General features: G+C 36.6%; 1 protein-coding gene across 1 annotated transcript; it reads left to right on the forward strand.

The window, feature by feature from the left end:
- The first annotated feature begins 2,039 nt into the window (after positions 1-2,039).
- Positions 2,040-13,410, forward strand: LOC576087 (protein N-terminal asparagine amidohydrolase). Its single transcript, XM_011677176.2, has 10 exons — positions 2,040-2,063; positions 3,551-3,701; positions 4,328-4,430; positions 5,187-5,361; positions 6,373-6,446; positions 7,426-7,479; positions 8,464-8,517; positions 9,219-9,319; positions 10,675-10,788; positions 11,139-13,410. The coding sequence occupies exons 2-10, from the start codon at positions 3,621-3,623 to the stop codon at positions 11,352-11,354; spliced, it is 972 nt and encodes a 323-aa protein (XP_011675478.2). The 5' UTR covers positions 2,040-2,063; positions 3,551-3,620; the 3' UTR covers positions 11,355-13,410.
- Positions 13,411-13,659: the final 249 nt, after the last annotated feature.

A 13,659-nucleotide genomic window follows, 5' to 3' on the forward strand; every position in this document is an offset into this window, starting at 1 on the left:
TATACTTATTTGTGAAAGTGCTACCCTGTCAAAAGATTAGAAATAAATAAATTAATAAATAACATATAGTGGATATTGATTTTCACAAATTAAAGGTGCCATTCTCTTTGTTCGCTCGGATCTGGATACTATATTTTCGGGCAAAATGTCCTCACGGCCCTCAAGCGAAAATTTACCCTTGGACCTACTAGTACGTTATGTATACGAGGGATGGAAAACGAATCCTCTTTGATGCATTTTTGAATGGGGGTAACGCGAAACTTGTCAACTTCTAAAAGGGTGGCGTGACTAAAAAAAAGAAGAAAAACAATGATCTAGTAGACTACAGACTGGTGCCAGCATGCCTTGACTGAAAATGATTAGGCCTACAACCCCCTCTCCTCCCCCGCCATCATTGAATAATTATGTTCTCATCTTTGGTTATTGCGCAATCTTGAATCGCGTTATAGGACTTACTGTTATTTTAGGAGCCGACCCTACCCAAATCAGAGGCTAACGAACTAAAGAGACACCTACATTATTCAGAACATTTTGCTCTGAGAAGATGTGAAGGACTTTTATATTGGCTATGTGACGGTGAGGTCTAACCGTATAAACCGATCGTAACCTTGTCCAGGGGCGGCCGAGTGACTTCCAAAGGGGGGGGGGGCACCAAGAAAAAAAGGGCACCTTTATACACCATACAAGATGCATCATGCTTTGCAGTTGGGTGTATTGGTCTGAAAAATTATTTGCGAGCGAGCGAAGTGAAAAAGAAATGTTTAAATATTTGTGAGATTGCAGTGCGAAAAATTACATCTTATAAAGAGGGAAGAAGAAAAAAAATCCTGATAGGGTTATAAGCACATTCTCATAATGGACGACTGAAAAGGCCTTTGATAAGTCACATAATTATATCATGTGAATGAAAAAGGGGCACATGTAATAAAGAAAAATGCGCATTAGTTGAAAGAAAATGGGCACCGATCAGATTTTAAAGGGGCATTCATCGGAAGTTAATGGGACTCTCAGGCGCGTACGCAGGATTTTTTTAAAGGGGGGGGGGGGGGGTCTTAACATTTTTAAATCGGGCCGGAAATTTCGCAACGACTCAACTAGCCGCTGAATATGCAAGCGGGGGGGGGGGGGGGGGGGGGGGGGGGGGAGGACACTTTTTTTTTTTGTCCAAAAAATCGCAACGACTCAGCCAGCCGCTGAATAAGCGGGGGTGGGGAGAAGAGGACATTTTTTTTTTTTTTGGTTTCGAAATTTGAAAAATTGACATTTGCCCCATTAGGGGGGAGGGGGGGGGGGGTAAGTTCTTACAAAATTAAAGGGGCACTTTTCGGGTGATTGAAAACGTGGGGGGGGGGGCACTAACCAGGCGCGTACTCAGGGGGGGGGGGGGGTTGGGGGTTGAACCCCCCTATGGTATTTTTATGTGTTTATTTTGTAGGAAACCCCCCCCCCTTTGGTTTTGTTTCGTTTTTTTGTTTTGTTTTTTTAATTATAAAAAAAAAAATCATGTCCATTGCTGACTTAAAAAAGGTGACCTTACCCACCCCCTAACGAAGAATTTTTTCAAATTTTGAGACCCCCCCCCCCCCAAAAAAAAAAATAGCGTCCTCTTACCCCCCCCCCCCCCCCTCGCTTATTCAGCGGCTGGGTGAATCGTTGCGATTTTTTGGGGACAAAAAAAAAGAAAAGTGTCCTTTAACCCCCCCCCCCCACCCCCACCCCACAGTGGCTGGGTGAGTCATTGCGAAATTTTCGGCCCAATTTCAAAATGTTAACCCCCCCCCCCTTGAAAAAATCCTGCGCACGCCACTGGCACCCCCCCCCCCCCCCCGGGAGGGCCGCCTCTGACCTTGTCATTGTAAGTTGTATAGATCTATGTAGTTGTACCGTTGGCTACTCCTCTATACTGGTATACTGGACAAATACGATGCATTGTGCATTAGCCAAATAAAGTTTTCAAACAGTTCTTTTAGTGAACAACATAATTATCGGTAAAACTACGGATTACTTGAGGAGCATATTTGGCATTCCATACGCGGTGTAAGCTTGGAGGCAAAAGTGACTTTGTAAGTTTGACTTTTAATTGATGATTTTGCTTATTTAAAATGAACGTTAAGTATAAAGTATGCCTGTATTGTGTTATTGGTTGAACTGCCAAACATGAAATGTTTGAGCGTTGAATAATGCGTGGAAATAGGTGTTTCAGTAAATATTTTTAGTCGGTGAACCATACCAAAGTCCCATCCGCTTAAATTCGTGTTGGAAATACCGGTAGATCTATCGAGAAAAACAGAGGGAAAAAGTGTGTGGTGGGTGGACTTCCCAGTTCCCACTGTCTATGATGCATAGTCTTCTTCTTCCTCTTGATTAAATCAAAAACGTTATTTACTAGGAATATTTTTCTCTCTCTGTCTTTCAATCAATCTCTCATTTATTAATTTATGACTTTCAGTTTTGTCTTCATGTTTTTTTAATTTACTTCCTTTTTCTTATCTTATTTTTCTCTCTGCATTTTTTCTTCATCTACCCCTTCAAGTTAATACTACTCTATACTGTTTCCTTCTTGCTTTTTACCCCTTCTTGTTTCTCTTTTCTCACACTTGATCTTGATTTATCTATTTCTTTATTTTCTTATGAAGAAGAGCTGATCCTTTTGTTCAGCTTTTAGTTCCCCCTGTACTTCCTTGTTCTTAACTTCTATTCTAGTAATTAAGAAGACTGGGTTATTTCTGTTTTTTTTAATTTTTTCAATGAAGTCTTGCTCTTTTGGCTATTTTACTAGCTCTTTCTTCTTTCAGTTCTGTATATGCTTTTATTTCTTCATTGTCCTATACTTATATTTTTCATTCTCAATTACCTTTATAATTATATCTCCCTTCTTTTCTCCTCTAGACCCTATTTCCCCTTTTCTTAATTGTTCTCTATCCACTATATCTAGTTAATATTATATCTTTATTCTTAATCATGTATTTTACTTCCTTTAATTTGTAGAAAGAGTCACTATTAATTCATTTTCTTTTCTATCTTCTATACTGAGCTGGTGACAATATGTAAATCATGTATTTAATTATTTGTCTCTATCAATTAATTATTTTGGGGTGAATTTTTTTCTCTCTATTTTTTGGCATTTTTATGTTTTCTTTTCATTTTGTCTTCTTTCTGTTCTTCTCTTCTCTTTTCTTTCTTACTTGTGTTTTTGTGATTTTCCCCAGGGCAGCATTTTATGAAAACATTTTAAGTACAAGTTCACTGACATCCCATTAAAGAGCATACTAATTTAACACCCATTTCAATCAATCAATGTGGGTGAACTTGTACTTGTAGGTTTCATGTATCAATGGCCCACTTTCTAATTTTACTTCAAGTTCATTTTTCATTATTTAATCTCGGAATGATAATTCTGGTGATTATAGTTGTACTACTGTAAGTTAATCCATTTTAAATGAAACATAGATTTACATGTGTGTTTGATTCACATTTATTCTATGATTCGTAGATGATAAACAAGCAAAACTGTAAATTCTAATATGACTTTTTCTCTTCTACCTAGCAGGCGACGGGTCAGGAGGTTTGGGGTTTATTCCGTGGTATTGCCGGGGTGTGTTCCCAGAGTTCTCTTCATCATGCCTCTCATGATCGATGGGAAGCTTTACCATCCCAAGGAGAATGTTATGCAGTTGGTTAAGGATTATCCTAAGTTTCAGGTATGGCGTACTTTCACCTTGATTAAAATTAGAAAGAGTTGTTTCCCAAAACCTCCATTGCAATTTGAAATGGAGGCAGCTAAATGGGACAATCAATGAACTCCATACACATTACATTATTTGATTTATTTCCTTTGAGGTGGAATTTATTATTTTTTAGTAAGAAACTGATTTGTAAGAAATGTGTTATGAGCTTTGTATTTGTTACACAATTCAACATCTTGAGGAAATAGAATTTACAAATAGTCCACCAGTACTCCTTTTAACATTTTGATATGATATGAATGATAGTATGAAAACCTCCCTTCATCCCCAAAGATTCAAAATTCCAAGTCTTCATGCAATTAAATTTGTTTATTATATCTGATGGTCTTGAGCCAGAATGACCTACTTGCATGTGTATCTATCGTGTGGCTTTTCTAAAAGTAATCCTACTTTCATAGTTGCTATTCCTGAGCCATACCTTCAAAGGTTCATATATACTCATCAGTATTATTGGAACCAGTGCTCATTCATACCCCCCCCCCCCAAAAAAAGTATTTTATGTTTCTGACTTGGCAATAGACCAAACTTAGGGTTCATGATTTAGACTGTTACTCTACACACGTTTCATTATCTTCTTGAAGGTTGAAGCAGCCGCTTTCTGCAGCAAACCATTACGCCATTGTGAAGCCCTAGACCTTCTCTATGTGAATCAGAGAGAATATGCTGTCACTATTCCAAGTGATAGTGAGTATCTTGATTTGTTGTTTTGTTATGTTCATCTATGAATTTATGTATTTGTTTGTTCTATGTCCTTAATCAACACCATGATGAAAACGGCTTTGCTGATCATGTTTTTACCCTGTATAAATATGTTTCAATACAAAAAAAGATATCCTAAATAAAATCTTATCCTAAATATACTTGAGCTTAGTTCTCAATGCATTTAAGGAAAACTGATATTTGGATAATATTAGTGGAACACAAGTGATCTCTGTTAGAGGGTTGGTTGTTCTCCAATAAGTACATACTCGAAAATGAGTTGGTTCATTACTGTTTTTATTGATTGTTTTTATTGTATGTTACTTAGAAGTTAAAATGGAAGTACCTTCTCCCTGTGAAGAAGCTCTAGGGAACCTCCAGCTTTTAGTCCTATCCATGAAATTAAGTAATTGGGGATGAAAGTCCTCCCAAAACAATGATATTACCACTGACTTGGTATTTAACCTGAATTAGACTGGGTCCAATATGATAGCTCCTTCAATTGACTGGGCCTTACAAGAAATGCTCCAGCAACACAATATCCTCTGTTAACCAAATTCTGAACTTCTGACACTGGACCAAACACAATACCTAACCTTTACCCTAACCCTAAATCTCACCTGAAACCTTTTTGCAACCCCACCCCACATCCTATGTCATTGAAAAAATAAAACAAACTAACCAGTCATTGCCTCAGCTTGTTCCAGAACCTCTAGTGATGATTTACTCTGTTGTTTACAGGTGTTGTTAAGGTCCTGGGTTCTGACGATGCCACTACTTGCCACATCATTGTCTTGCGTCACACAGGGAGCGGAGCCACAGCCCTGGCCCACCTGGACGGCCATGGTATAGAGGGAGGTATCAATAGTATGCTTGCCTCCATCACAGCACTCAGTACTGGAAGCAGTGAGGGCAGGCAAGTACTGTATCTTAATCTCTACTGTGCCACAAAGTGTTTTTTTTAAAACATTTTTTCAAAATAAAATTTTAAAGGGAAATCCTAACTTGAGACTGGCAGACTACTCTAGAAGGAAGCAGAAAAATAGTTTTAATGGAATCGGGCAAAAATTATGAAATTCTGAAAGTTTCAATGAACATTGATATGGGCTCTTCAAATTAGCTGAATTGGTAATGTCTCTGTGATGAAGTTGTAGACAACCTTTGTTTCAACATACAAAATGACTAAACTTAAATTTTTCAAAAACTCGGGATGGTCATTTCTTTTTAGAGGACCTGTAATAATATACTCTTCAGAGTATATTTTGAGAAATGTCCCAAGGGTGAAGGCACCTGGGAGAAAATATCAAATCAAAAGAATACAATAAACTACGTCACAACCCACAAACAAAATTGCTAATTTGAGATTTGCATAGCTATAGTGATCTCATATTTGAAACATTCATAACTTTCTTATTATTTCTCATTATTGGTCCGATTTATTTAAAACTTTCACCATTCGGTTTATCTTTCTACTTTCATCCAAATGAACTGATTACAAGGGTTTGGATTGCTCTTTAAAATCAAATTTCTCAAATTCAAAGCTTTTAATTTTTCTATTTTATTTATCATCATTTTGATGATTCCAGAACATAACTGCATACAACTATTGTTATGTACTATATTGAATCAACCTTTCCTGAGTGCTTTCAGATGGTTTCTTCATTGTGGTAGTTTCATTACCACAACTCAACGGTATCTTTAATACACTTAGGCAGGATTTTCTATTCATCACCATGCCCTCGTCTCTACTTTTCTTCAGACCCCATTTCTAATAATAATAATAATAATAATTATAGTGCTTATATAGCGCCTAACACTTACTTTGTCAGAAGTCTCTAAGCGCTCTACAATAATGAACGTTCATATTGGAGGTATACTCTACATAAACATCTGATTAACTCTATTTTTGTTTTCTTTACTAATATAGACTAGAACTACACATATTTGGGGGCTTCTGTGACAGCCGAGGAGAATCAATAGAAATATCAACAAATGTTTTCAGTGAGTATGAACTTATATTCATAAGAAGTGCATCCCATCACTTGCAGAATTCTGTATTGTGATGATACCAGTATATATTTGTATTGCTCCATATGGAGTACAAAAAGTAGAATTCCAGAATATGAAGGTATTACATACTACATGAAATACATGTATTTCAAATTACCATAATTGCTATTTAGTAAAACTCATCACAAGAGCTTACCTCAAACACTCTGGGGAAAATATGACAATTTTATACATTTTAAATAGCTTTAATGATGTACGTATCAGTTTGATTGATGCAAGAATGCTATCATTATTAAAAGGTAATACAAAGTTTTTGGAAATTTTGAAATTGGCCGGATATTGATTCTTTAAAATATTGATATATTTGGATGCCCCTGAGGATGTATTATAAGCACTAGAAAAATTAGTCTCTAAAACACTTCTGCTTTCAAGACAAATTGAATATAAAAATTTACTGGTGCTCAAGGTAAATTTTGACAAATTTCAAATAGCTTATACAGCAATCCAATGTTAGCTGCGACCATGAAAATCTCAGAATATGTAGTCGTGATATATAATTTCCAAACGGGAATAGCAAATCGGTCGATTTTAGTCAAGAAACATTGTTTTAAAGCTAAATTGATATCTTGACCTTGTGAGGGAGCTATACAACATAAAGATTTTATTATTTACAATTTCATCACTTTAGACTCGATTTCAACCGCGACAACAATCACTGAATATTGTAGGATTGCATAAGCTTCCAATATGTTCATTTGAACCGAATTCATGACCCCATACCAAAACTTTGTATCACCTTTAAGGTTTTTGTAGATAATGTCTATCTCCATTGTTTGTTTATCTCCGCATTATAGCAGTTTTGTATTATTATGATGTACATGTAGTATGTACATGTATGTAGTGTATATAATGTAAAGAAAAGAAGCACTTCAAAAATTTACAGTTGTCTTTTCTCCCTTATTTTATGCAGGTATATTTCACAATTGTGTGCATGAGGTTCACCTTGTTACGGCATGCATGTCAGGTAATACACTTATAACTATTTTGGGACTTTTCCTTTGTAAAGACATTGCATCTGATAAACAGGAACTCAATTTGTCAACTTTATTACACAGTATTATAAACAGTGCTATATACATGCATCACTTACTTGACATGCATATTCATGATAGAAATGGGGGAAAAAACATGAAGCATATGCAGTCGTAAGGCTCATAATAATTTTAAATATTTTGCCATCAATCATATCATTTAAAGGGCAATTCAACCTTTGTAATATTTCATTTGTGTGTAAGCGAAAAATTCGAAAATCAGAATGGTTGAAGATTGAAATTAAACCGACTATAATATAATTATAATTAGACAGTTATGTGTGTTTGAAATGTGAGATCACTAAAGATATATGAATTTAAAGTCAGCAATTTGGGTACTAGATTAATAATAATAATAATAACAATATTTATAAAGCGCAACATATCCATCTCTAGAGATGCTCAAGGCGCATACAAATAATTTAAATTAATATTTAACATACTTAAGATTGTAATGTAGTTGTGGATAACTCCCATTTGTCATGTAGAAAAGTATGATAAATTTGTGTTTTTCTCCTAAGCACCCTCTCCCGTTAGGCACTACTTAAAATATATTGTGGATAGCATATTATTAAAAGGTTCTTAAAAAAGAAAAAACTCTCCAGAGTCACAGATTTTGAATTAAATTGACATTTTATTCATTCTTGTGTTAGAACAAATATGGAGAATCGCCCGGCACTTCATCATAGTGACATTACTGATTCTGCTACTTTGAGGTACCATTCGTTTAATGATTACAGCTTTCAAAAGTTCACCATAGGTTCATTAGGGTGGGATTTTTCTTTAGAAAAGGACATTTTTATCATTACTTATGTTGGTTTGTTGGTATTGAATGATGCATGTATTGTATATATTAAACAAAAAATTAGATAGTGACTTATATATTGACTTGGTTAAAATGTGGTTTCTTTTGATAGATTTGAATGATACAGTCAAGGATGGTATACACTGGCCAATACTCTATGGTGTAGGTAAGTTGAAGGGGCATTGTTCTTTTTTGGGGGGCGGGGGGGGGGGGGGGGGGGGACCTGTTCATCCGTGTATTTTGTAAGCAATGAAAACTAAATTACTCAGTTACTTTAGATATTTAATCAGATTTTTCAGGTTTCAAAGTTTTAAAGCAATAATTGTACTGTATCTTAATATGACGTGTCACAAATACCTTTTATGAGAGGTTGGGTGAGGGGTGAGGGGGAGGGGGGGGGGGGGTAGATATCTGAATTTGTGAAATACATCTCTGAAAATTTCATCATGAGCTACCATATATAGTACCATTGTAGATTATGATTATGACCGACCATGGTCATACATTTCAACAATTGACTTTGACAATTGGTATCAATTGGCATAAAAATATCTGGAGTTTTTTCTTAAAGAATGGTCAGTTTATTTACTCATAGATTCAAGTTCCATTCACAAAAACTTACAATAGAACATAGGAATCTACTAACAGACTTTATATGGTATCAAAGTATCTATGGATTCAACTTGTATTACCCAAAATGTAGTTGTCTGAAGGTGATTTGAGTTATTTTTTAAAGAAATCGGGGGGGGGGGGGGGGATATGACATGTTTGGCAATAAGAGTATCAAAGATGGCTTTAATACTGGCAACACTTTCAAGCCATGATTTACATTTGTACATATTACTGATACATGTTTTTCTTACACAGCCGTCAATGTCAAAAGCGGAGAGATCTTCCCAGCATCCTTTGCTAATAAGGGTCCTGACAAACCTTTGAGAAGCGTCTACACACTGTTTGGTAACCATCATGTAAGTCCACCATAAACTACTTCTCCATCTGTGTACTGTCAAACCAGACACTTTTGTGTGCATAAATTGCTTGCAAAGTTCTCAAGTTTTCAGATTTGCAAAAGTTTCATGCCTCTAAATGATTCAATCATAATTGACACTACACTGAATTTTTTTAATTGGCAAAATTTATTGCTGTAAAGTTGCCGTTGTTTCCAAATCACAACAATTTCATAGCTCTTAAGGTTCGGCTTTTACCATACACTGACAGGGGAATTCCACTTTAGCATCAACATTTTATTAAAAGTGGCAAAATGAGAGAAATAGAGAAACGGTTTTGAGAAGAACTTGTGATAAGAAAATGATTTGAAGTGTTAAAAGTATTGATTAGTGAAACATAAATTGGCGACTCTTTATCTTATGGTTAAAATCTTTGGACATTTCAATGTTACGGTCACGAGACATCAGATCCTGGCATTATTCCAAAGGTATGAATAACTCAATACAGTTTAGAATTTGAAATTTGTTTAATAATTCTGATGACAGCGTGTACCTATATAGTGTTGCAGCTACAGGGGGCATGTGTCTCCACCCCCTTCCCCAACAAAAAATTGAATTGTGAAAAGAGGAAGGGGTATAAAAGAGGAAAAAGGAGCGAAAGGAAGGGAAAAGGAAAGGGGACATGAAAAGATGATAGGACCCCCTTTCAAATCATCCCCCTCATCAAATGGCCTTCTTAATTCATATGTCATCCTCTTGGTAAAATTGTGCACCCACCCCTCAATCCCTCAATGCCTTGGGATGTGTATGTCTAATAAATTCAGCTCATTCAAGATTTGCATGTCAAGTTAAGATTTTTATGCCTCCGCAACGTAGAATATATCTTGCATATACTTGAAGGCCACACCTCGCCATCGGAGGCATATTTTTTATTTCAAGAACCGATTGATGGATTCCCACCAAACTCAGGTCATGCATGTATATTGCAAAGCCAATGAACTGATTAGATTTTTGGGGTCAGGAGGTCAAAGGTCACACAGCCCATTATGTATGCAAAAATAGTTTGTGATCGTGTTATCTCAAGAATTGATTGATGGATTTCGGTTAAATTTAGGTCATGCATGTATCTAGCAGAGCCAATGAACTGATTAGATTTTGGGGTCACGAGGTCAAAGATCAAAGGGGTCATACATGTATAGGAAAAATAGCGTGTAATATTCTGGGAACCTGTTAATGGATTACAATCAACCTTTAATTTTAAAAATTGCTTCTGTTTTGGTTTGTAAAATCGCTCTGTGGCGGAGGTATAATTTTTGAAGATCCATGTAGTTTCTTGATTTTCATCATTTTCTGTACAACTATTCTTTCACTTACAGATGCGTAATGTGTATGATCACAGTACTGGGCTTCACATGATCAGTCCGTTCACCTACAGGGCAATGCCTTACATTGGTAACTGGCTCCTTCAACCAGACTCGTTCATCAGAGAGGTGAGTTCACATCCCTTAGGACCTGTTCACACATGGGGCTGTAACGATTGCCCCCCCCCCCCAAAAAAAAAAAAATAAACAAACAAAAAACAAAAAACAAAACAAAAAAACAAAACAAAAAAACAACGAAAAAACAAAAAAAACCCACCACAGACAAACTTTGTAAATGAATTGCAAGAAGCAATGGTTTGGCAAATCTTTACATACACTTATCTACTATCTACAATTTGTGCTGCAAATGAACCAAAAAATGTACAGCATTTGAATGTGGACTCATGATATTTTAGACTCAAGAGGCCAAAGGTTATGGTCATAATGGTAACATTGTGCTTGCTTGCTCCTCCATGCAGCACCTCTCCACATCACCGGAGGTTGAGCCTCCTTACTTTGAGGAGGGTATCCGGGATGCCATCCGATGGGTGACCAACCATCCCCACCCCACCCTCACCGTCTTTCCTGGCAATAAACCCAGGGTCTACACCAAGAACCAGCAAGGAGAGTGGATGGATTATTGCCCCCCGCAGACAGCTGATGATCTGTCGTCAACAATGCCAACATCGTCTTGATAGCAACGGTGTAAGTTTGCTGCAGTGATGTGAAATCACATTCTGTTGTACTTGGAACTCTCCAATGTGTAGTTTGTCTGTTACAAGGTATATTTATTGAAATATGTATATTTGAATTATGTATTTGAAGTTAGACCAAAACCATTGTGCTTGTGTGTAAATTAGGCGTCATCAAGTATGTTTATGATAGAATATGCAAAATGGAATATATGATCATACTTGCTTGAGATCTTTTGTGAATGTATAAGCTCATATAGGAGTCAAAATACATGTATAAGCAAATCAATATCTAAACTTGATTATTCAGTAGTGAACTGATAAAGCTTGATGTGGAAATGAAATAGATATCAGTCTACAGATCAGTTTTATCATCCATGTAATAATGATATTCATCTTGACAATAATTATATTTATGACAATGGACAAATCAGATATCCTTTAAATAATTCTAAAGATATGCATTAATGAACTAATAAGAGATAAAAAATACTTTGTCTAAAGGCCAAACTAATAATGTGGAAATGCATGTATACATGTATGTAGGCCATAATTGTAGACTGGATAAGTATCTATATGCCATGTGAATGCTGTAACTTGAATGTGTGTGCTGAAGCAAAATGAAAAGTATAAACAAACAAAATGCATGAAAAGAAATATTTAGGTGAGTACCAGCAGTGGGGATATATATGCAATATAAGGCATTTTCTCAGAAACGCAGAGTGTGTGGATTGCTAGGTAATAAATATGTGCATAGTGTGTGACTTAACTACTGTATATCATCAAAGAAAGAAGGAAATCATTGCATGTTATTACCAGAAATATGTGATTGTTGTAATAATATATTACGCGGCTGTCAAATTGCATTTATATAACCGATGTTGTCATCTTGTGAGACTTGTGTGAAACACATCTTGAGCAGTATACTGGTGTATGTATATTTTGCCTCATATATTTTCATTAACAACAAAAAGTATGTATACCGGTACCGTTAATTGTATCAATGCATGTTAGACACAGTCAAACTGTGGATAATTTACAGTAAGAAAGCTAGGTGCTGCATTGTTTTAGAGTCAGAAGAAAGTAACGTTTCATGCTGTTTGAATTTGACTTGAGCTATGTCTTGTAATGAGACACAATTATTCTTAATCAACTGCAAATCATCCAATTATTTGTGAATTTATTTGAAATTGAGTTAGGAACGGTCCATTTTGATACATGGTAACACTGGTTGAAAACCAAAAATTTCTTTACATCAATTGAAACTTCTACCAGGAAGCCTAACATTCAGCGCTAATGTCCCAATGGCGCACTGATGAATATTAATAAGTCGGAATGAGTCAGGAGAGCTGAGATATTGGACCAATGATGTCTCTGCCCTACAAGCAGTAGATGGCAGGATTAAATCCCACTGGTTCCAAGATTTTGTTCTAATTCTGACTTTTTTTTAATTACAAGATCGAGTACCTATGCGATCTTTATTTACTGGGTGCAAGCCAAAAATCTAATTACAGCAAGTGGTAACACAGCTAGACAGGGCTCCGATAACAGTATATGCTATTATGCAGCAACAACCTGTGTAGAAAGGCCAGCTGCATCCACATGTTATGGCTCTGTGGAAGCAGATTCATGTGTTACAATGTTAGAATAGCATGTAGCCCATTGATGATCTTAATACACAGGTTTCAGATGTATGGTGGCTTCTTGGTAGAGCAGTGTGCACATATCTGGGAGGTACTGTACCAGGCTGCTGGCCTACAATGTACATTGCAGTTAAACCTGTCTATAAAGGCCACTCAGGGGAAACAGAAAAAGTGGCCACTATAGACAGGTGGCATTCCTATGCAGGTTCTACAACACACACTTGTTTCTAAAGGGAGACAAGATGTCATTATAGACAGGTGGCCTTTAAAGAGTTGTGAACACTATTAAAGACAGGTTTGACTATATGTCATCAGCCAAGAGCCAGATGGGTATTACCGTAACTCCATTTAAAGCGTAAATCCTTTACACTCTTCTGGATTACTAATTGACATAGGCATGCATGTAGTTATTTATCTCTCTGAGGCTGTTCACACCGCAATGAGATAGCGCGGTCTATCGTAGCACCCCCTTTTTTCCAGCGCGCGCTAGACCGCGCTCTCTCTCGTGGACCACCCCCAAGAGGTGCTCCAGTGGCACGCCGTTTTGGCTCGCCGTGGCTCGCTGTTGGGCGGACCAAAACGACGTTGTACCTCCCACACCGCAGAGATAGCGCGGTCTAGCGCGCGCTCTCTCTGCCGGTGTGAACAGCCTCTCTGTCTCCTAT

The sequence above is a fragment of the Strongylocentrotus purpuratus genome, unplaced genomic scaffold, assembly GCF_000002235.5.
Source record: "Strongylocentrotus purpuratus isolate Spur 01 unplaced genomic scaffold, Spur_5.0 spur5_scaffold_14, whole genome shotgun sequence".
Lineage (NCBI taxonomy): Eukaryota > Metazoa > Echinodermata > Echinoidea > Camarodonta > Strongylocentrotidae > Strongylocentrotus > Strongylocentrotus purpuratus.